General features: G+C 42.3%; 2 protein-coding genes across 5 annotated transcripts in view; one reads left to right on the plus strand and one right to left on the minus strand.

The window, feature by feature from the left end:
- Window positions 1–8,587, plus strand: part of MYH11 (myosin heavy chain 11) — a 54,697-nt gene extending 46,110 nt beyond the window's left edge. For 2 of the 4 annotated variants that reach the window (XM_041462721.1, XM_041462722.1), the window contains 8 exons: window positions 134–295; window positions 1,047–1,175; window positions 1,714–1,802; window positions 2,019–2,142; window positions 2,310–2,518; window positions 3,076–3,184; window positions 3,751–3,923; window positions 7,898–8,587. In XM_041462721.1, coding sequence (XP_041318655.1) covers window positions 134–295; window positions 1,047–1,175; window positions 1,714–1,802; window positions 2,019–2,142; window positions 2,310–2,518; window positions 3,076–3,184; window positions 3,751–3,923; window positions 7,898–8,036 — 1,134 coding nt within the window. In that variant the 3' untranslated portion in view covers window positions 8,037–8,587. Of the gene's footprint in view, window positions 1–133; window positions 296–1,046; window positions 1,176–1,713; window positions 1,803–2,018; window positions 2,143–2,309; window positions 2,519–3,075; window positions 3,185–3,750; window positions 3,924–5,035; window positions 5,068–7,897 lie in introns of all 4 variants that reach the window. The other 2 variants (XM_041462723.1, XM_041462724.1) reach the window with 2 other exon arrangements.
- A 1,158-nt stretch (window positions 8,588–9,745) lies between these two features.
- NDE1 (nudE neurodevelopment protein 1) lies at window positions 9,746–23,732 on the minus strand. The gene is made up of 9 exons (XM_041462725.1): window positions 23,429–23,732; window positions 19,254–19,381; window positions 18,565–18,718; window positions 15,346–15,494; window positions 14,870–15,006; window positions 13,871–14,047; window positions 13,358–13,449; window positions 12,229–12,365; window positions 9,746–11,148 (listed from the first exon to the last, which is right to left on the minus strand). Exons 2-9 carry the CDS (start codon window positions 19,337–19,339, stop codon window positions 11,055–11,057), a joined length of 1,026 nt encoding a protein of 341 aa, XP_041318659.1. The 5' UTR covers window positions 19,340–19,381; window positions 23,429–23,732; the 3' UTR covers window positions 9,746–11,054.
- Window positions 23,733–23,789: the final 57 nt, after the last annotated feature.

The following is a 23,789-nucleotide window of genomic DNA, read 5'->3' on the forward strand; positions in this document are numbered from 1 at the left end:
AAAACAGGATAAAACTAATTTGTACAGAAGTCACAGTTAACAGAGATATGGGGTCTGTATACGCTATTCAGACAGAGTGTTTATGAGTCCCCAAGGACTTTGCTAAACGGAACTTGTTTTCCTGAATGATCAGCTCCATGAATATGAAACGGAACTGGAAGATGAGCGGAAGCAACGTGCCCTGGCAGCTGCTGCCAAGAAGAAGCTGGAGATGGATGTTAAAGACCTGGAGAGCCAGGCTGACTCTGCCAACAAAGGTCGGGAAGAAGCCATCAAACAGCTTCGCAAATTACAGGTAAGTAACCCCAAAAAGACACTTTTTCCCACCGCTTTGTCTTATACAGCCACAATACAGAAGCTGGGTGACACATTTGTGAACTTGATGCCCATCACAGATGATTGGTCAGAAAGGAATTTTAACAAGACTGCCACATTCAAATATCAGTATTTGAATGCTCAGTTTGAATGACAGTGGAAAAAATTCACAGAACAAATGATTAAAATCTTAAATTTCATCATGGTAGAGAGCTTACAGATTCTCTAACTAACACTCATCTGCTACTGACTTACCCACATGGAGGAAAACAAAGATTCACATGAAGAGAAAGGACTGTAAGATAAAATCTATTCCAGGGCTTCAATCTGGATTCTAACACTTGACTCTTGAGCATAAAAGACTGTTCAGAAATCAGGTTATCTCTGAATTAGCATGTTCCTGTTTATACTTTAAACCTCCATACCAACTGTTCTGTCACATGCTAACAACTAAACAGCAAAAATTTTCTTAATCAGAAACATTAAGACTATACATGTACTCAAATATTCAGAGGACATGAGGACAATAGGCATTACAAAAAATGCAGTGTTCAAATGCAAGCATTGCCCTCCTTGGAATAGCATTTCAGATTTTTCCAACATACGCTACCAGATCTCTGCAGAAAAAATAACTTCAGCAGTATTATGACAATGTAACTGTGTATGTGTTCTGTTCCATCCACATTTCTTTCAACTGAAATTGTAACAAATTTGTTATTCTTTTCAACAAGGCTCAGATGAAGGACTACCAACGAGAGCTGGATGATGCACGGGCTGCCAGAGAAGAAATATTTGCTACAGCCAGAGAAAATGAGAAGAAAGCAAAGAGTCTGGAAGCAGAACTCCTGCAGCTTCAGGAGGTAAAGTGGGAAACCTGCAGCAGAATGAAGGAGATTACACATGGCCTTCAGTAGCAAAACAGAACTGGCAGTGAAGTAATCTAACAGCTCTTAGGGACTGAACTTGTAACAAGTTCCATGTGCTCCACACACTCCACTAAAGCTGTTGGATCTTCATCTGAGCAAAGTCAGATTGAGCTGAAAAAAATCACCTTGGAAGAAAGTACAGATCGCCAGCCTTAAAGGGAAATGAACTGTATGATCCAACACAAACTGTTTTCAATAGCAATAAATTCTTGAGGGCTTAGTGCTATTATTCCTACCTGTATTAAATGGCCATCTTGTGACTAAAACAAATAAAATAGAAACACGCTGACAGGCTAGATAAAGTGTATTGCATTGTACTTCGCTAGGATTTATGACATGACAAGAATTTATTCTGTTAACAAGACAACCCATCTCATACCAGCTTTAGAAAATTTACAGTCCTCTGAATCATGCTATAACTATCTGAACATTTACTCATTTCCTTACTATGCTGCTTTTTCCATTTCTCTAGGACCTGGCTGCTGCAGAAAGAGCTCGCAAACAAGCAGACCAGGAGAAAGATGAGATGGCAGAGGAACTTGCAAGCGCTGCCTCTGGAAGGTAGGAATACACCAAATGACACACAAGGCTCTGAATGCTGCCAAGAGAAGTTTTGTTCTGTTCCCAACACCATCTGCTCTTGACAAGACACCATGCACACATATGACTACTTCCATTGAAATATCTAGTTATTTTCTGAATTATTGGCAGTTCATAATACAATCATAACATATGGTCAGAGCCAGAACTACTCACTTTTTAAATTTAAATTTCCAGGACAAGCCTTCAGGATGAGAAACGGCGCCTGGAGGCAAGAATTGCTCAACTGGAGGAAGAGCTGGAAGAGGAGCAAAGCAACATAGAGGCAATGGGTGACCGCATGAGGAAAGCAGTACAGCAGGTACAGCTCATTCCAGCACTTTCTGTTAATATTCCAGCAAAAGCTGCTTGTGGTTCTGAGTATCTGGAGGACTGCCTTCCCAAATTGCCACCTGTCATTTGTCTGAAAGCATGCAACACTTGTGAGAGCATGCAACACTTGTGACAGCATCCCTTCCCACCTTGCAGGCAGAGCAGCTGAACAATGAGCTGGCAACAGAGCGCTCAACTGCACAGAAGAACGAAAACGCTCGGCAGCAACTGGAGAGGCAGAACAAAGAGCTAAAGGGCAAGCTGCAGGAGATGGAGGGAGCTGTGAAAAACAAATTCAAAGCCACAATTGCTGCTCTGGAGGCCAAAATTGCTTCTCTCGAAGAGCAATTGGAACAGGAAGCCAGGTACTGGTCTCCCGAGGGCACCGCCATCCATTTATTGTTCCAGTTAATGAGACAGAAAATAAACAAAGGCAAGCAGGGATTTGTGTCATCAGGCTCTCAGTGCCACTAAACTTGGTAAAGTCTCTTTCACACTTTAACATTTCTGAGACATATGGCAAGTAACTGGAGTTCCTGATTAAAATCTGTTTTATTGATGAAAAGTTCTACTGGTACTGTAGGCAAGGATCTGCTCCCCTACATTTTAGAGTAACTGCCCTATGGCTCTGCCAATTTAATTGCAATAACACATTGTGCCACTTGTTGGATTATTACTTGAGGAAATCACCTTGTGCTTCAGAACACATCTCCTGGAGCACCTCTAGCATACAGCAGAGACATATATTTGGTTTTGTTTTGCGCAAAAGAACATGCCTTAAAGTTTTCCTTGGAATTCACCAGTTAAATTCAGTAAGACCTTTAGCACAGGGGTCCTTGGTGCTGGTTTCAGGAGCCACAAGCCCAAGGCAGGTGGAGAGTACAGAGCTTCCACATCACCAAACGCTGCTCTGTCATTGCAGAGATAAGCAGACAGCGGCCAAGACACTGCGCCAGAAGGACAAGAAGCTGAAGGATGCACTGCTGCAGGTGGAGGACGAGAGGAAGCAAGCAGAGCAGTACAAAGATCAGGTACAGACCGTGTCACAAGGCTCTCAGTCGAGGGCACAGGAGTTTTTAGGTTTTGCCCTAAGAAAGAAAGATTCCATGTTGTGCCTCAAGCAAATGCCCTTCTAGAAAGCAGATTGCATGCTTGGATTCTATGCTGGGAGAGCCAAAGTCCATTACTAAAAGATGGGACAATATAATTATTCCATGTTACATCAAGTGCTTCTTAATCAGCCAGATACAACAGTCTGCACAGCAATATACAGGACTGTGCACAACACCCTTCATGCAACATGAATAGAGATGCTGAACATATTTTACATTAAAATTTTAGCTTTATCTAATGCAAATCCATCTGCAAGCCCGAAAAGCAGAGGTATGACTAGGCAGAAAAAGAAACAACAAGGTTGTGTCTGAATACAGTAGCTATCAGCAAAATGAACTCCCACAAAGTAAAGTTATTTTCAGGCTATAAGCTTCCATCTTTGATTTGGGTCATGTTTCAGTACAACTCCCAATGGAAGCATGACGTTAAAACGAGGAATGTAAAGCATTACAAATTAAAGCATTACTCTGAAATTTCCCTTTAGGCTGAGAAGGGCAACGTACGGCTCAAGCAGCTGAAAAGGCAGCTGGAGGAGGCTGAGGAAGAGTCCCAGCGCATCAACGCAAACCGCAGGAAGCTGCAGAGGGAGCTGGATGAAGCCAATGAGAGCAACGAAGCCCTGGGCCGGGAGGTTGCAGCACTAAAGAGCAAGCTCAGGTAGAGTACCCTTGTTTGGGATAGCCCTTCCCACTCACTGACAGCCTGGAAATTTAGAGCGGAACTAAAAAAGTGGAAAAAAATCTGTCAGGTGAGGAACAGGCACTGCTAAGGCTGCGAAGTTACTCACTCCTTGTATTAGCTTGGCACTCAGAACAAAAAGCCCAAGTCAGGAGTGAAGTGCATTTCATGGACTGCAGCAGCCTCAGGATTTCAGCTGAGATGAACTGTGATAACATGGCACAGGCCTTACTCTCCTCTAATCAAAATCCTTTTGGCTTCAATTGGAACATAATTAGGCTTGGCTGCTTTTGAAAACACCCCTTATATAATGGCTGTATCTATTTGTACAGAAGCAGTCACAAAAGTGTAGAAATGCTTGTGCTTTTCACACTTTCACACATGCACAACTTACACGTAACGACTGTGAACAGTCTTGGACATCACAGGCAGTAAAAAGCAAAGCACATTAAATTATTCTTATTCCAAAGTCTCTTTGGACTTCACTACTATGGGATTCAGTGTCATCAGATCAAGGAAAAGATTAAAACATCCCTTTGCATTTTCTTGTTAAAACTGCTTGGGAAAAAGATAAAGCTGTGATCAGTCAGCTACATCCCTGAGTTCTGCACTCAGTGGGTTTGAAAACACAAGCTCACTGAAATAAAGAGGCTGACTTGAGTTATAAAGAAATTGCTCTATCTGCATCACTATACCATAAAATTTTGCCTTCTACCTAAGATCAACAGTATTTCAGATGAAAAACAAGCACCCATCTACCTGTGTTCTCAAAGTAGTTTGCCAGACTATTTACCAGTAACGTGCTCCAGTGTTACTGGATGTGGATTCCCTTCGAAGTGAAGGGTTATGGATGTAGCAGCCTTTCCCACTAGCACCACCTTGGGTAGTTACATGTTCCTGGCTGCTTTATGAAGCAGTGGCTGTGTCCAGCCCTTTTACACAGAACACCATATAGCTCATTTTTGTTTTATCTAAATGTAATGTAATTGGCTGTAATGTACTTTGTTTTAATTATTTAAAAGTAATTACCTACCTCTGATCATGACCATGTGCCTAGTTTAACTGCCCAGGACTCTTTATCTCTGTTTCAGAGGGACACAGGAACCTTCGCATGACTAAGCAGGTACCATGCCTTCAACTTTGCAGCTAGCTTGTATTGCACAAATTTCCATTTTCTTTGGCCCTGGTTAAAATTATGTGAGGTCTCTGCAAACTGTGAAGGCTTGGATATCTTGACATTAATCTGTTTTATCAAAAAAGACAAATATTACAATAATCTAGCTACCATCAGCTGTTCATCAGTGATACATCTTTCTTACAAGTAGGTTGTGTACTGACATAGACTTACCAGCGTTGCATTCTCACAAGCTCTACCACCAGAGTACCTAAGCAAGTACTCTGATTTTTTTGCATGAATTTTTTTGCACATCATCTTTGTGCACTGCCACGAAGAGTAAATTTTTTTTCAAATAAAATACACCATTGATTAGTAAAATTGATTAAAAGGACTAATGAATATGGAGTGTCACAGCATGTCATTAGAATTTCACAGTATTTCTTGTGCCTACTGTAATGCTGACCTAAGGTAAGAGCCCATCTAATGCACCTGAGATTTGGGAAGACCTTACTTGCATGTGATTTATCACACACCACACAATCACAGACAAAAGAGAAAGTATTGCCTTTCATTACATAGCACTCTGTGCCTGTATTGCTTACAGAGAGTTATTACTGAGGCTTTTAGAGCTATTTTACAGACATTACATTGCTTGTTTACGGCATTAAAACATGGAGCACGGACACAGACATTAAAGCTGACACTGTAACCTAGCACAGCATTATGTTATACTTAATAGCACATTCTCTGGACACAGGAATAATACCTGCACTGCAAAAAATTAAAGAGCTATTGCCTTGTAATATTTGTATATTTTCTATTTTACATATGCTGGATTTTGCTGTGAATACACAAATATTTAAAGATGATGTCTTGTCCTTGCATGTGCCTTTTAGTCAGCATAATATTTCCAGTCAGACTGTTACTGAAGCACCACTGCATTAGCACTTGTTTAAAGGCAGACTAAATACAGAGGTGCTAAGCAAACACTGGTGCTGAAGGCTCATCCCAGGTACACACATTGTTCTAAAGGCACTAATACCAATGACCACCTGAATGTTATCAAACACATAAACTTCTTTAAGAGGAACAGATATAAACAAAAGGGTTTTATCCACAGAGCCAATACCAGTTTAAATAACTGGTAAGTTTATGCATACTGCAACAGTTTAATAAGCAGTTAGTGTATGATAAGGAGTTCACTTCATAGCCAAAACTGTAGTGCACAATTTGGTGAGACTCTTGCTGTTATTCCCTCCAGTCCCATGTTCTCTTACAGCACTACAGTGAATTACTGCAGCACAACTGACTCACGAGTAACCAAGTCCAGACAGCACAAGTCCAAGGGGGTAGAGAGCTCTTCCTTTATTAACAAGAATTAACAAATTTATTAACCTCATCAGAACTTATTTGCTAAGTAATAATGAATCTCTGCTGCTGTAAAATAAGAGACCATGCTGTTAGACCCTGCCAAGCACAGATCAGGACAGAAATGACACACCCCTGTGTTCAATACATGCCATCAGCACCAGAACACAACCATGGTTAATTATCAGCAGGTCTTACATGAAGCTTTATTAGCTAGCTAATTGCCTGCTCACACTGAAATTTAAGGGCAGATTTATGGAAAACAGACTACATGTCACATTTCCATCTTGGAAATGCAGATTCATGCCTCTGAACTAAGTTAGTCCAGCCAATGTTCCTACCCTCTTCCCTCATAGGGAAGACTGAACTTTGGACTTAAATAGCTGCTTCAGAAAGGGCACTGGCTTAGTCTTTTGCAAGGACAAGACAAGCCTTTAAATATTTAGGCATGATTGCTGTACCCAAAAGTGCGGTCTCGGATCTACTTAATACCAAATTAGTACTTTTGGCACAATAGCCAGTAATCATGAATTTATTTTATTGCTTCTATCTGTGGTCTCAAGCCTTTACAAAGGTTTGCTTAATGAGGGGCAAGTGAGAGGCCATGTCACAAAACTGAAATGCTTTACAGCACATTAGCAATGGAGGCCATGGGGCAAACCCATCGTCTGTCTCACTTGCTCACACCTCCCCAAAAATTAACCTTGAGGACCAAAGTGTCCCTGCCTTGGGATGTGCCTATGAAATATATGGGGATGGGAGGGAGATGGGAGAGGAAAAGGGGCTAAAGTGGGAAAAGCATTTCCTGTAGGACACTTGCACTGCTAAGCATCAGTCCCTGGGTTACAACAGTTCCAAGCAATGACTGTTTCCTCCCTCTGTTGGGAGAGATTGGAGTTACTGAGAACCTGAGTGTCACACCTGCCACAGCACCTGTGGTGCTCTGACCAGAGCAGCCTGTGCAGAGAGAACTGTGGGCTCAGAAATGTCTGCTGCCATCCACAGCACTGCCCCAGGCCCTGCAGGAACTGGTGGGCAGAAATTCTGTACAAATTGCTCTGTCTGCTTGCTCCTCCAAAGGCACAGGAGGGACACTCCTCTGCTGTGGAGTATGAGCACTCCCTTTCTCCACTCCTTTCAAGTACCTTCAGTTGCAGTTCCCTTAGGGGAAAACAGTGAAATGAGGGGAAGAGTGGGGGTAATTTGGGGCTGATGAGACTGTTTAGAGGAGGACAAGGACACAAGCACAAGAACAGGAAACCCATCTAATTTCCAAGCAATTGGGAATCTCAGCCTGTTCACAAGTTACGGAACAGAAAGTGGAATTAGAGGCCCACAGCTCTTGGCTTTTCTGCATTTAGAACCATCAGCCCCACAGGTCCTGTTACAAAACTCTACTTATTTTTGAGGATTCCAAATGACCTAGCACCTGATTTTCTTTTTCCTATTTTTTCCCCTCTTACTGCAGGAGGGGAAATGAGCCAACATCTTTTGCCCCACCCCGTAGATCTGGAGGCAGAAGAGTAATTGAGAATGCAACAGATGGAGGTGATGACGAAATGGATGCAAGAGATGGAGATTTCAATGGAACAAAAGCCAGTGAATAAACACGCTTCAAAAATTGCACTGCAGCAAGGGAAGGGAGGGAGGACGATATTTAGCACTGTATAAGTCTACTCTTAGTGTCAAGGTCACATACACCCACTCCTCTGACAGATAAAAGCACAACTGCCTTGTCTCCAATGTATAGATTGACACTAAAAGTACTCCAAAACTTTTTGTACCATGAAGCCTATTTGAAAAGGTGGGGATTTTTAACAGAGTAAATCACTTTGAGAATCATGCAGAAAGTGAGTTCTAGTAGCTCAAATGATTTAAAGCCCAGGAAACTATAGTCTACAGAGGATCTGTGAGATTGTTGCAGGGGGAAAAAAGGCATTGGTCAGTTAATCTTTTCTTAAACTTTCATTTTGTTTTGAGTATTCAATTAATATAGGGTTTTCTCCTGGCTACTACACCCCTGATGCACAATTCACAAGGTGGAAGTGCCTTTTTGATCACTTACTGAAAAATATCATTTGTTCAAATTAAGTCAACTGTTACAGTTTTATATGCACCATGGATGTGCTTACACACTAATAAAAGGCTATAAAAATGACTCCACTGTTCTTGTGTACAGGTGTCACTTGAAGGGAAGGGATGCAGCAGAGCTTCTCTAAAACCAAAATACTCCTTACAAAAGTTGATCTGTAATCATTAGAACAAAACCCTGATTTTCTGTGAAGTAATGCTTTTGAAGAAATACAAAAAAAAGTCTGAGCTGGAAGTCAAATGACAAAAGCACAGGGAAAAGGTTTGATTCCCTCAGGGACACACAGTGCTGAGGTGCCCTGGGATGCATCCAAGGGCTGACAGGCACAGGACCTGCAGAGACTCACAGCTCTCAGGTGCAGGAGCTGGAAAGCAGTGGGGGCCCTACCTGTCTGTCTGTGGGCAATGAACCCAGCCTTTGGTGTCTGTTACGTGCAGAAATATTTCCAGCCAAGCCTCTAGAGCAGGCTGAAACCACTAGAAACAGCAGCCCACACTGAATGCAGGATCCAAGCCAAGCTATTCTGCACCAAGGGATCAGCATGCAGTTACTTTTTATTTTTGGAGCACTCCAGGAAGACCACAACTTACTCTGGGAGCTACCAGGACCTACCACAAACCCTTGCAGCTCAAGCACTTTCAGACAGCAGCAGCTCTGTGGTCACAGCGGGGCAGTAGGGAGCCGTGCACAGCAAAGCAGGATGTAAAATCACTCTAAATCCAGTGCAGAGAGCTTACTTGGTGCCTTTGACCAGCAAGTGAACCTTAAGGAGTGTGACTACAGGGAGAGGAAATCATGCACAAACATCCACCTTGACAGCTAAAGAAATCATCTTCTAAATCTAAGCATTATTTCACGAGTGCAGAGATCACGAACTGGGGATTCAGACTTGGCACCATTTAGCCAGCAGAACCAGAGCCCAGAGAATTCTCTCTCCTCATGAAAGAGTAAAGGAAGAATCCATTTAGAGCAATAAAGATGAGCAGAGAGGGGTAAGGAGTTACTGGATAAGAGCTGATCATTGCCTGATCAGGCACAGAGCTGTAAAGATGCTCAAGAGCTGGTTGTCAACAGTTTGTGAGCCTGCATGTGTGGGAACAAGAAGACAAGCAAGTCAGACTTCATATTAAATGGTCATAAGCACCAATGCTTGGAGCAGAACCAGCAAATTGAACATGTATAAGACAGTAATAACTTGCCAAAAAACTCAAAATGCATCAACAATTCGCATTCAAAATAAGCTTTATTCTGCTCCCCAGTTTAAACAACTTCATAGGTGGACTGAGAAATGGAAATCATCTGTGATTTACATATTCTAGAGAAATAGAGGCCTCAGTGGCTGTTTTCACAGCACTTCCTTAAAAAAAAAAAAAACAAACCCATTTATGTATTCTTTTGTCAAGTAAGCTCTCCCCATTCCCTGCCACAAAAAAAAAAAAAAAAAAAAAAAACAAAAAAAAAAAAAAAAAAAAAAACACACACACACACAAAAAAAAACCAAAAAAAAACCATAAAAATTGTTTGTCATGATTAGTTTTGCAAGTACAGACTTTCATAAAATACATTAACACTGGGAATGAATCTACTCCATTTAAAAAACAAATGCAGTAATATTCTCAGGGGGAAAATTATTTTAAAAAAACATTCTCTACCTATATACAGTTTTCTAGCATAAAGGGCTTTTCAGGTTAAAAAAGCATTTCTAAATTAGTAACAGCTGACATATTAATATAGAAAAATAAAAAAAACAGTAACACCCAAGGCACCTTAGTGAAGGGAGGTTTGTAAAGCAGTAAAACCCACCTATCAAGATGTTAGAACTAGAAACTTGATCAGGTTTGGCCTCCTACAACCACCAGGCTTTATGAGCCACTATGGGGTTTAAAAAAAAAAAAAAGTTTACATGCTATTAACTCCGGGTTCTCCTGAGCACTCTCAGCACAAGACATGTCTCACCTTTAACCATGACCTGTTCTGAATGAGAAATCATTGCTTACAGAAACGTCTTGCCACTACACATCTTGCCAGAGGCAGGTATTTGTGCAGCAACATTTTGGTCAGCAAACACTCCATGGGGAGCTGAGTAGCTTCCCTGCAGAAATACACCTTTCTCCACATAAAAACACCTCTAATTTGGGTGACTGCAGCACACAACACCCATGGCAGAAAGCAGAATTCCAGCCAGAACTGGTGAAGCCAAAGCCTGAGGAGCTACGTAGTGAATATTGCTGTGTTGTAGGCAGGAGGACTATGGCTTTGGTAGTGTCAAAAGAAGCAACCTTCAAGGAGCTATTTACAGTAGCTGGTGCAGGAAGCAATTCCCAGTCCTGCTCTGACACAGTCAGCATTGCTTTGTCACACCTTGTCACTCACAGACCTTGCCCAGAGGCCACTGGAAGCCACTGCCAATTGTGACTGCTTGTTCAGTTCTCACCTACCCTGACACTGCTGTCTGCTTGCTCATTGATATTCTCTTTAAAACTAAAGTCTGAAATACACATTTCTTCTCCCTTCCCAAAGCCAGCCAGGCTTTTCATAGCAGCATCTTGACAACACTTTGTGAGGGATGGCTCATGGGTCCTGGAATGTGTGCTGGCCGTGTTCCAAACTCCAGGCGTTTCACCATCCTGCAAATGCAAAACTGAAGTCAGGGCATTTCTCACTGAGTGTTACCATGCTCAGAACAACTGCTCACTTCCAGAACAAACCACTCAGCTGAGATGAGAGAACAGCACTCAGCAATGCACAAACCCATTCCTTAACTGGGCTGAGTTTTCACTGTAACACAGGGCTCCATTTCCCTCTGAGTAATGAACACCATCTTTTACAGGTGTTGGAATTTCAGTTTAGCATTGCAGCATAGACAACAATCAGCTCATGCATATGTAAATATATGGCCCCTAAGGCTTTTTTGCAGGAGCTTTTATGAGTTTTCTACCTCATGAAACATTCCTTCTAAACAACACTATTGGACACTGGGTACCAAGACAAACTAGCACATGGGTCTGGCAAAATAATTAAGTCTGAAACAAAGTGCACTATAAGCACTTCTCTTACCTAAAGACAGAACCTAAAGAATGTGCAGTGCAGGATTAGCAGAGTTTAAGCAGACACTGAATGTCAACTTGCAATAATCTTGCTGATTTTTCGTCAATTGATTAAAAAAAGACAACGGGTTCAAACATTCAGAGGAATGTGTACATTGATTAAGGTTACTTCCTGTCAGTTGCTACTTAAAAACACATCTTAGCAACTGTAAAGCATTCTCAGTGGACCCACTATTCACCTTTTTTCCAGTTCTCTCACAAGTGAGAATCTTAACTATGATAAGGGAAGTCTCCTTACATGCCATAACATTCCTGTGACATCACTTGTACAAGAACATAAAGCATAAAATAAATTGAACCAACAAGCAAGAACTGTTGTATTTTGTCCCTATAAACACTGATTTATAATAAAATACATCTTGCACTTGCTTCAGATTCGAGGTATTCAAAACTTGATTGCAGCTAGTCTTCGAATTTCATCAGCTAGTGACTCCAAATTTTAAACTGACCTGAAACATTCAAATCATAATCCTGAATAACTGAATTTCACATACTTTGAAAACGTCTCTACCAAAACAAAGACTTATATACTAAATATCAGTCCCTAAGTTCCAACACCTAACAGCTGTCCCTAAGACACCAGCAGAGCCCAGCACTCACCCTGTGTCACACAGAGGCTGATGAGGACTCAGGCGTGTTTCAAGGACATCTCTGTTCATGTACATGGACACTGAAGGTCTGTTTGGAGACTGCTCATACACAAAGTTTCGGCAAGATGCAAGCTTGGACTCCAAAGCCTGAAGTGAACAGATGAGGCAAGTATCAGATTGATTGTTCTCTTTCAGAAGATGGCAGTGACACACCAAAATGGCACTGAAGTGTGGGAGTTTGGGATATTTTTCTTTAAGATTGAGCTGTCCAGTAGAGGAACCTGCTAGACCCCAGTGCCACATGAGTTCTGAATTTGTGAAGAGATGAGACAGTCATCTCTAAAGATGAATCTCTGTTTCTCTAGGGAGCTGATGCTCTTCACCAGCAGGAACACAAAATCTTCACTTTCCTCAGAGAGATTTTTACATCTTTCTTACAGGCATAAATTTTTAGATTACTAAACATTCATATGAGCTATCAGCTTCCTAGACATGTATTGGGTGGTACACCAGAGGGAATGAGCCACAGATAACTTATTCTCCCTCCCATATTCCCATTCTAGACCACTCCACCTTTATTGAGTTGCTTTCTGGCTGTATCAGTTCTGCAGCTCAGCCCATCAAAGCCCCATAAAAATGTTTGTCACAACACAGCACCAAGGCATAAGGAGGGTAACACAAGTCATGGGATAACTTTCCCAACATCAGCACTACCTATATCAAACTACAGCTTAGCAGGACATTAGGCCTTGCTCAAAAGACCACTGGACTCTTAAGGCAAACTTCACCAGAAGCCTTTTGGACAGCAGGTACCAGCATGCCAACTTCCCTACTCTCATAGGAACAGATCCCTTCTCAATTTACTCATCTGACTTATTTTTTCTGCACATGCACTTCCAGAAATTCATAAAGGGAGATCTTATCCTCATCTGGATTAGAACTTAGAAAAACAAGCATGGTCCATTTTTATTTGGGGGTTGGTCAGAAATGTTTGAAGTCCAGACCAAGCCCAAGGCCACACTTAGCTAACCTGGGGGCAAGAGACTCCTTTCAGTCTCCTCTGAACAGTAATGCTGGCTGCAGTTTCCAAGAGCTCCAGCTTTCCAAAAGCATTGGAATTTTGGCAGGTAATCACTCACCCCCACTTTTCGCAGCAAGTCTCCCACAATATTAAGTGCAGATATTCTTGCAGCTGGTGTGAGAGGGGTTGCACCATAACTGTCCTCAAGACCTGCAGGGCAGGTTAAAGAAGGGTATGTTACTCATGGAGAGAAAAAAAATAAATAAATTGACCCTACTGTCTTAGAGAAGATGATTCAAGGAAGAAGATTAAAGATCACACAGGTTTTTAAAGCTTTTCCCCTAAATCAGACCAACATCTCTGGGACAGTTGTGAACTAATAGAAAGTACCAACAGCTCATCTTATCCCTCATTATTTCCAGACAGTTCAAGTCAATTGGAAATGAACAGGCTATGAATAAACTCAAAAAAATCCCAGTCTGTGAATACTGAGACCATGATGATTCGATTTAGGTTACACTACACTACACACTGAATTCTGTGGCTAAAGCAGGAATGAAAAGAAGGGAGCAAACTATAGCAAAAACAAGAGCATCAAAGGGTATTTGTGAGCTGGTTCCCTGCCAGTCACCTCTCCTAAAGGTCCCAGGGGTGGGAATGCTGATGGGTGTCCGGCGCATTGCGGGTGTTGAGGGCACAGATAAGGAGGCCTGAACTGCAGTGTCTGTTCTTTCTGCTTCCAGGGGAGCTCTCATTGGTGTTTTGGGCTTCTCCTGTTTCTGCTGCACTGCAAGCTCTTGTCGTAGATCTATGAAGGAAGCAACACAAAGCAAGTGCTGGAGTGTGCAGCCACCAAGATAAAAACAAGAGGTAATCTTTTGTCAAAATATTTTTCTCTTCATGGAGGTGAGGTAAAGTCACTTATCCTTGTAAAAGCTTACTCCAGGCATATCTGAACTTGGCACACCTTGGCTACATTCTGGCTCCCTGCAAGGTGGAGATCCTACCTGTTGTACCCTTTTCTAACCTGGTCTCCACATGAAGGAAACTTGAGCTGAGGCCAGGTGGAAGCCACATCATTATCTAGTCAAGGGACAGAGCACTTCTGTCTGGCTGTAGCTTATGGATACCACTCAAGGGCACAGAATCCAAGATCTGAAAACAGATGTTTATCCAGCTCCAGGGTCTCTCTCTTCTCACCCAGACTTGTTGACAGATAACAAAAAGTCAGTGCATTCCAAGGCAATCAGCAGTCAGTCACAGCCCTCCTGTTTTACTTCCTCCTTAGTGCTTCATTGGCTCCATTTCCCAGGAAACAATGAGGTTAATGTGTATTAAAGCTGACCTTTGTGGAAGCCACACATGCCCCAGCTGGACTGGCTCAACTCCCTGAAGCCCTGATTAGGAGAAGGCTGGAACAGACTTTTGTTCCTGTGAGTGCTATGGAATAATGTCAGGAGTTCAAGGAAGGGGCAGAATGTTCTTCAGTTTCCTTACTTGTTTCTACATTTCAGATACTAAGTTTTAAAGAAGCAAAGTTAAAAACCCAGCTGTAAGGCATATAGAGAGGACTGAAAAGCTACAAGGCAGTGGGAAAGAAAGGAAAAGATACAAATAACTTCTGTCTAACCTCTAGCTTCATCTTTCAGGCGCTGCACAGACTCCAGAAGGTTTTCTTTCTCATCCAGCTCACTCTCCAGAAAAGCATTTCTTTCAATAGCCTGGTTTAAACGCTGTTCAAAATCCTCCAGGGACATTATAGTGGCTCTGAAAAAGAGTGCACTAGGTGTCACTACCAGATCCTTCAAGCACATGGACGACTCTCTCTCTCGCAAGAAAATGGACATTTGCATTTTTGTTTGGTTTCCTTTTTTTTTTGTTTTTTTTTTTAGCTTGTAATATATGAAAGAGTGCAGTCAGGGGAGTGAAAGAGGTTAAAAAAAAGTTATCACATTGCCCATCTGCAACAAATCTCTTCAACACAATCATCAGACAAGTGATAGTTCAGAATGGCAATGCTAACAAGTAGTGTCACAAATAGCTCAGTGCCACCATGCTTGCAGGACAGAATAGAGGTGGAAAAAAAACCCACAAAAAGCAGATCACCTTTTTGCTCTTTCCAAATCATCATTTTCTTGCTCAAGTTCTCGAATGTATTTCTGAAGCTGCTCTTTAATAGCTCTTGTCTGTGCCAAGTCATCTTCCAGCGCAGAGATTTGCCTGTATCCTTCTGAATGCTGCATTTCAATCTTTTCCTACTCAAAGGCAAATCAAACAGCACATCAGATACTTAGCAACACGTTCTCTTTTTGCAGCATTGTCTGAGCCCCTTGAAAGGCAGAGACAGACATTCTGAAGATTTTTGAGAAACATCATTTTACGTATGGTAAAATGCCAACAAATTCAATTGCTCACACACTTCTGGGCTGCCAGCAGACAAGAGCTCTTCCTGCCACTCCTTATCAAACAGAAGTGCTGGGGAACAGTTCCCACACTCACAGCACAAGGCCATTCCCTGCCTCTCCCCTACAGCCTGACTCAGCACAGTTTCTAAGCAATACACAAAGCACACAAGAGGAGTCACTTATTTTCAACCCTAATATGAAGTCAGGCAATATTCTGGAGCCAAAGTAAGAAGAATAAAAGAAAATTCCAAGTGTGACTCTGTTACATGCTGCTGTGGAATCAGCAAGATTCTGCACTGCTCATGTAGCTTTTTTAGCCCAAAGCAGGTTCAGAACTCTAGAACATTTCAGGTACATATACACTTCTGGGAACCTAAACCAAAATCTGTCTCCCTCTAAACCATGTATACAAGGGTACATTTAAGACAGGCATAGGCAGGGAGGAAGACTAAGCTTCCACATCAGATCTCTCTCTCCTGCACTGCCACTAAATGTGGAGTTAGTTCCACAGTATGTGACATGGGAAAGGTTTCCCCTGTGACAGGGAAAGCTCCAGAGCACACTATTACAGTGCTTTATACTCAACCACCTTGCTACCAGACCACTTCAACATGCCAGAGGTTTTTTGGAAACTTCAAGGTTGCTAGGTAAGCAACATTCCTGAAGTGCTCTCCAGACAGAATTCAAGTACAAAACACTTGAAGTCACTGGAAACAAATCCATGCACTGGAATTTCAAAACTATGGCAAGTCTAGTGTGAATGATAATGTGAAGACAAGCTATTTTAGCACATGAAATGCATAGACAAGGAGGAGGGAAAGAGATATCCATCCTGAACTAAGGAATCCTTATTTGACTGCAGTGTGGTGACACTGCTGTAATTCCAAATCTCTGAAACAGTTAGGAGCCTCTAAACTCCAAGAGGCAGATTACTTTCAATTAGTTTCTCAGGACTCTCTAAACTAACCCTGCAAAGCACTATTCCCACCAGTTTTTAGGTAGTGTGAGCTCTGATTTCTGAGGGGGAGCAGGCACACACACTGGGCTGGTCAGCCCAGAGCCACAAGCTGTGTGGGCCTGGCAAAGTTCACTGGTGCTGACCTAGATGCAGATCCCAACCCTTGATGGGCTCAGTTAACACTGCTGCTCAATAGCTTCATGAGATTAATGCTTTGCTCTTGAATTGATTCAGATAAAAGACCAGAACTGCAAGGTCTGAGTCTTTGTTTTTAGCCAATTGTAATAAACTATCAGCTGATCTGGCCCTCAATGGTGGCTCTGTTCCTTCACTGCAGGCTGTTACTGCACTTTTCAGGCTGCATGAATAGCCAATTGTTGAATGGTTTATTTCAAGCAGAATATATTTTAAGAAAGTTATCTACTGTGAAGAATCATTTCAGATTTTCTAAAATATGGCTACCCTCCACTTTTTGGGGCTCTGTATTGCCTCCTACTATTTTCATTCCTCACTGTTTTGCCTGGTTCACTAGCCCTTCCTCTCATCCCAGCTACTTTAGAGAAAGAAAATCATATACACACTCCTCAATTAAATGAACTATGGATTTTATTTTTAAAACTTTTGTCTTCTCCCCAAACCCATCAGTTTCCATGGGTTTATGTGGCTACCTGGAACAGCAGATCCATACTCTATATAACAAGCACAACATCTAATATTTCTAAGGTGCTACAACAAGTATTAAAGCAACATAAATACAATGAAACATGTCTTGGAGGTCTTGCTATCAAAAAGCAGGGAGTGGAGGAAATGGCTAAGCTAGTGCTAGAGTGACAGGACATCTGCCTGGAACAGAAGAGTATTTCCTTCAGACAGTAATTTGGACAACAGTTTAAACAAAAGGCATTGCAAATCTGGGTTCATCTGGTGATTAATCACTTATACAAATACCTTCACTCCCATTAGCTCATTATTGCATCCAATTGAATAGAAGTGCAATCACATTAATCTCTGCTTCTACAGAGATTGAGCTAGCCCTACAAAACATAGTGTAGTATTTCTTGGGTGATTGTAACTCATCTGTAAACAAAAGGCTAAATTAAAACTTTAAAAAGTCACCAATTTCAGTGACGATTTTTTTCCAAACTTAAAGAGAACTTACCAGTATTTCCTGAACCTGTCAATCAGCACAGCACCACCTCATCACTCTCCATACTCTAGATAGCTTCATTGTTTCTTAAGCCACTGTGTTAAGAAGCCCCATCTCAATAAATTCATATTCATTATGTTTTATAGTTCTGGAAGTTAATGCCTTTCTGCTGGCTCTTATTTTCACAGAATGCTAACCAAGTGCAAAAAGAAAAACTCATTTTTCCCCAAGGACAGACATTCAATAACAAAACCAGGACTAAAACTGTTTTATGACTCTCAATTCTCTGTGTTACCCACCAGCTGCTGCTTCCCAGCTTATCTGAAATGTCAGATAATAAATACACAACTATGTAAAAAGGGTTTTAAACTGAGCTTCCTTACGTAATGCAAAAACACAGCTGCAATGTTTGTACTTTGATTGTTCTGCAATATTATCTGTGACTGCATGATGCAGACAGCAAGAAAACCATGAACAAAAGCACTAAATAGATGGAAGAAGGAATAGAACAGCAGCTCTCTTGTGTTCACACTCAGTCTCCACTCCACTGTGGACAGTTCTCTCCCATCTGAAATCTATCCTGACACACAGCCACTACCTGTGAAGAGGGCTCCAGGAACGCTACCAAGGAACACAGAATCCTCACAGCAGACAACAGGTTGACATCTCTTTACTTTTCAAGACTTTCCTTTCTGCAGTCTTCTGGTCAATTTTTGTGTAATGCTGAGGTGACAGCATGGGGCAGAGTCTGCAAACACCTGCCCTGTTCCCCCCTGCACTGAGGATGTGCACACACGTGCACCAGCAGCTCTCACCTTCACTGACTCCAGCTCCATCCGCAGGCGGCTGTTTTCTGACAGAAGGTCTCTGTTTCTGGACTCTGTTTGCTGCAGCTGAGTCTCCAGTTCAGCTTCATACTCTCGGCTCCCCTCTTGGAATTCACGCAATTCCTCCTGCGTACTCTCAGCACTAGAGAGAAATTCCAGCAACACTCATCACCATGAACAACGGAAACAACATCTCTTGTACACTCAAGGTAAAAACAACACTGCTCTTGAACACAGAAGGCTATATGCCCTTCTCTGTGTTAAATAGGAAGAGAGAAGCATATGCAAATGTTTCCCTGCCATGCATGGAACCCCATAGCAAACTGGTAAAGAAATAAAAAAAGTCCAAATAAACAGAAAAAACCCAGAGTGCCTTCACACTGTAGATGTTGAGGATATGTGGCATCTCTTTAGTCTGTCAATTGTCCACTGCCATCACACATTTATTTCACTATTCAATTCTATTATTTATTTGGAAATATAAAGAAAGCTGTTATTTATTAATAAGAAAAAGTGAGGAAGAGAGAAAGATTAAAGGAAGTGTTTTATATTCTTAAACAATTCTATCGAAATAATCCTCCAACAAGCTAAACAAGCAGCAATGAAAGAGCTGTGTCTTTGCATGAAGTGTTATGCACCTTACCCAACCACTTGGAGGAATGAAGCCACTGCCTTACCACTGCTTGTACTTCATAGCCAACTCCTTCCAGTATCTGGTTTCCTCTTCCACTGAGCTGAAGTGATGTCCTTCTGAGTCTTCCATAGTGAGTCCTCAAAGTCTAAAACTCCTGTTTCATTTTCCCCCCTGAAAAATTACAGGGTCAAGAGTAAGAACTCAGGCAGTGAGCAGCCTGATCCTCCTTGCTGAAGAGCAGAACACTCCCCCTCCCACACAGTCACTGATCGCCTGGAGACCAAACTAAAGGCCAGCCTTGATAGGACTCTGTCAGACCGACCATAAATGTGAAAGAATTCCTGCTTAATCACTCCCCCCAGTTCTCCCAAAGCTGCTGCAGGCTTACACCACATTCCCAGCAGAGAGCACCTTTGGCACCTCAGAGTACACAAACCCCAAACTGAGCTGCATCTGTGCCAGTGCACAGAGAACACAAGGGAAGGAAGACTCAGGTAGAACTTCAGCTCCAAACACACTGCAATTCAACAACCCTAAAGACACCTATCATGAAATTAAAGAGAAACTTCAAAGAGACAGAGATTAGGTACTCAAGATTCTGATTTCTTAAGGTAACATTTAAAGGAACACATAAGTTTTTTGTGGACTTAACTGCTGGACAGGAGAAAAATTTCTTCCTAGGTGAACACAGACAGAGCTACCCAACTTTAAACCTGAACTATCAAAATCCATGTATAGCTACAAGATATCTGAATACCTCAGAGAGCCATGGGAGAAGGGAGGGTAAAAGCTACCCAGAGGTTTTAGCAGGATATCACTAGCTGGGTTAGGTATGCAGATAAGATTGCAGCAATCCAGACAATCCAGCTGTCCCTGTGCCAGCACAAACCCAGCCACAGGACACAGTCCCAAATGGGAATGACACACTAAAGAGCCACAGGGGAATCAAGTCCCTTAAGCTGGTCACTCCCACTTGAGGACTTAAGTATCTCAACACCACAATTAAATAAAATAAATGCCTGTGATGTGCATGACACCCTCTGTTAAACGGGTCAGCAACAAATATAATTTCATACTAGTTAGTCTTGACAATGGAGAAACATCAAACCTAGTGTTCTGCCCTGGGTGAGGCAAAGATTCCACTCAGACATTATCAATTTAACCACACTGATACCAAATAAACTAAATAAGATCACGAACAGCAAATAGAGGTAGAATTGAACAATTCAGGACAGTGACAGTTGTCACAAAACTGCATCATGGAAATCTAATGACTCAAGAAACACAGTTCTACCAAATTTCAATTCCAGTTCTGCTAAGGAAAATATTTCCTAGAGGTAATTCTGACGGAACAAAGAAGAAGGGATGGCTGAAGCCTTCAAAGATCACTTAGATGTCAGCCCTGTTTTCTACTCCTATTTATGATACTCATAAAATGCTAGAGTAGACCCTCTGAGCAGCACGTCTTAGCTAAAGAAAATGAGCATACACTGCACATCTATTGAACTCTATGGAAGAAAATATCTCTAACCTGTGTCAAGACTTTGCTCTCCAAAAAATTATCTGGTATAAATAGGTTTGAGTAACAGCCACCTACTTAGTAACTCTACTGAGACAAACCCAAGTAGCTCTTACCTCTACTATGGACAAAAGTACTCAAAGCAGTCTGGCAATCTAAAGCCCAATTATTACATACCCAAACAATGCCACAAAGCCCAGTTCCTCTTCACAGCCCAAGTAATTACCAGATTATTGAGCAAGGAGTAAGCAGCGTCACAGCTGAGAGGGGCTGTGCCTGCATACCTCAGTGCCCACTATCAGCTACACACTCACAGAAATTACAGTGTTATTTAAAAGGGGAGTTGGCAGGTCAGGAGAAAAGTTACTAAGCCTTAGCTTTTATAACTGAGTTTGACACAAAATGTTCATTAGCCAAAGCTACATGTGTTCCTTCAAACAAACAAAAGCACTGATAATGTATTGACACATTTCCAGCATAAGGGCTCAAGGCTGAAAAATGCACTGAGCAAAGAAAGAGGAAAAGGAGTGTGAGTAAGGAGTGATTTTCCAAATAGTTCTACTGCATATTAAAAAGAAAATCGTGACCAAGCATAATTAACATCCTTGACCTAGGATAGTTTATGTCACATCTCCTCTGTTATTTTTAAGTGAACTGAAAGTGCCTTTGATGTTAATCAGCATGTCCTTCTGCTCAAGACACTGTGAACACAAGTACTGACCCTTGCAGCACACTTATGAAGAAAAAAAAAAAAAAAATTTTTCTGACACAAGCATTATAATAAATCCACTATCTGTATTTGGACAGTCAACAAAAATAATTCAGGAAAGATGAACTGCAAGACATCTTGCTCTGAAAAGCTTTCAAACAACCCTTTGGAACCAAAAGACAGCTTCCACCACCTTCAAAATCTTCAATATGCTCAGATCTGGCTCCTGCATTCTTGTATTACACTTTGGAAGAACTAAAAGACTGTAGTAATTGGCATTTTTTGAGACTGTAGGGCTGCATAGAGAACTTTTCTTAACTGATCCATACAATCCACAAGGCTTTCAGAGACCCCTGTGAACATTCACAGAGCACCACGGGGCTGCACCCCTCAATGCCAGGGATGTCTTTGTGACCATGAAATTATGGTACAGGCCCAGTGAGGATGTCATCCATTAAGAGTTTGCTCTGCTTAATGGTCACCATTACTAAATAGTACTTATAATTTAAAATTAATTGTTCAACTGCAAATACATGGAAGGACAGTGGACCTGATTCCAGAGATGTGGCTACTGTCCTGTGCCACAGGCACGTTTTTTGCTGCAACATTCAAAGAAGACCTGTTACTTTCCTTCCCTGTATTCATCTTAGCTCAGACTAAGCTGGGATTTTTACACTAACCAAAGATGAAAAATACAAATTTAAACTGAAAAGAAAAATTCCAAGTTTGATACAAAGTATTAAAGCTTTTTTAAATTTCTTTTTCCTGAAATTTGTCTAAGAAGAGTGGAAATAAAAACCATGTAAGTCTTGTTAAACTGCCTTAGAAAGGGTAGGGCAATGACTGGTTTTCCCCTGCTCCCTTCTCCCCTTGATTTTTAACAACTTGGAGACAATATGCAAAATGCCTGAAGAGAAATTAATCAGGAACTCCTCATTGTCTGGGCTCACTACAAAAGCAGGGAGAGCAAAGAGGGGTAAAGGAGGTTTTAGAAATGCTTTTTTAAACACTGGGAAAGGTGGAAAAAACGAGGAGAGAAAGTCAGAGCCTGTAACAGGCACACACTGGCTGCACCTTGCTTGTTTTCGCACACATGAAGCCAGAAGAGACATCTGGCCAGGCTTCCTGCCACAAGCGCTGCTCACAGGCATTACAAAGCTCCACATCATGCAGGAAGTGGAAGCGATCATGGGTGGGGACTGGAATTTTGCAATAAAACACGGCAGCATAAACGTTGTGGGAAACAATTTCATACCAGTGAGAGAAGAATTGCAAAATTCCTCAGGAAAAAGCAAGCACCAGGGAAAACAACACACAAAATTATTGAAGGAACTTCAGTTTGGGAATCAGTCTGAATTCACCCAAACTCATGAGGCCCCAACTTAGATTGTTTCGGTCCTAGAACAAAGGAGTCAAAACGACCCTGATACTGAACTTTTTCTTCACGAAAGAACATTTAGCTCGGTGAACAATGCTGGCCTACCTTTGTAGCAATGCCTAATAGTCCAAGTCAAGGAAATTCGTATCATAACAAAAAAAGTTAAACAGTACCACAAGTACTACTGAATTATCCATGACAGAGATGATGAAGCTCCTATTAGACATTATTTTCCTAAATGTAAACCAAAACAAACCAGCTCTTTGCTCCCGACAAGTAGCTTTCCCATCCTTTGAAATTCAGATTTGCTTAAAATATTCCCCTTGAAAGGGTCTTCCTGTAACACATGGGCCTGTTTTCTTTTGTTTAAGCCACACAAAAGAAAATCACCACAAAAGAGAAAGAAAAGGGAGAGGTCACGGGAGCACCAGGATTACCACAGAATCCCGCAGCCAGCACTGAACAGAGTTATCGCCTTCTCTGGGGCTTCTCCACCAAAAGGCTGAATTCAGCAAAACCCTCCTCTCCTCAGTAACCAGTCCAGCTCCCACACTTCCAACTCTTCAGCGACTCCTAAGGAAACCCCACACTGTTCTCCGCTAAACGCCTGACCTTGATGATTCCAGCTGCAAGCCAGGAGGTCAGCGGGGCAGCGCTCCCGATCCCATTCCCATGCGGAGCACGAAGCCGGGCGGGGGCTAAACCAGCGGGCACGGCTCCCACGCTCCGCTCCGCTCCGCTCCCCGCCCCACCAGCGCCCGCACGAGAACTCCAGAAGCAGGAGGAGGTTCGGGGCCGCAGCCAGCCAGGGTCCAGGGTCCCGTGTCCCCCCGCTCCGATCCCGGTCGCGCTGCCCCGGCCGTGCCGGGCTCTCGCCGGGCTCTCACCGCGCTCCGTCCACGCCCGCACCGCCGCTCCCGGCCCGGCCGGTGCCGCCGCCCCATTGGCTGCCGGTCACGTGCGGCGGGCCGCT

This window comes from Pyrgilauda ruficollis, unplaced genomic scaffold (assembly GCF_017590135.1).
Source record: "Pyrgilauda ruficollis isolate IOZ18807 unplaced genomic scaffold, ASM1759013v1 scaffold16, whole genome shotgun sequence".
Lineage (NCBI taxonomy): Eukaryota > Metazoa > Chordata > Aves > Passeriformes > Passeridae > Pyrgilauda > Pyrgilauda ruficollis.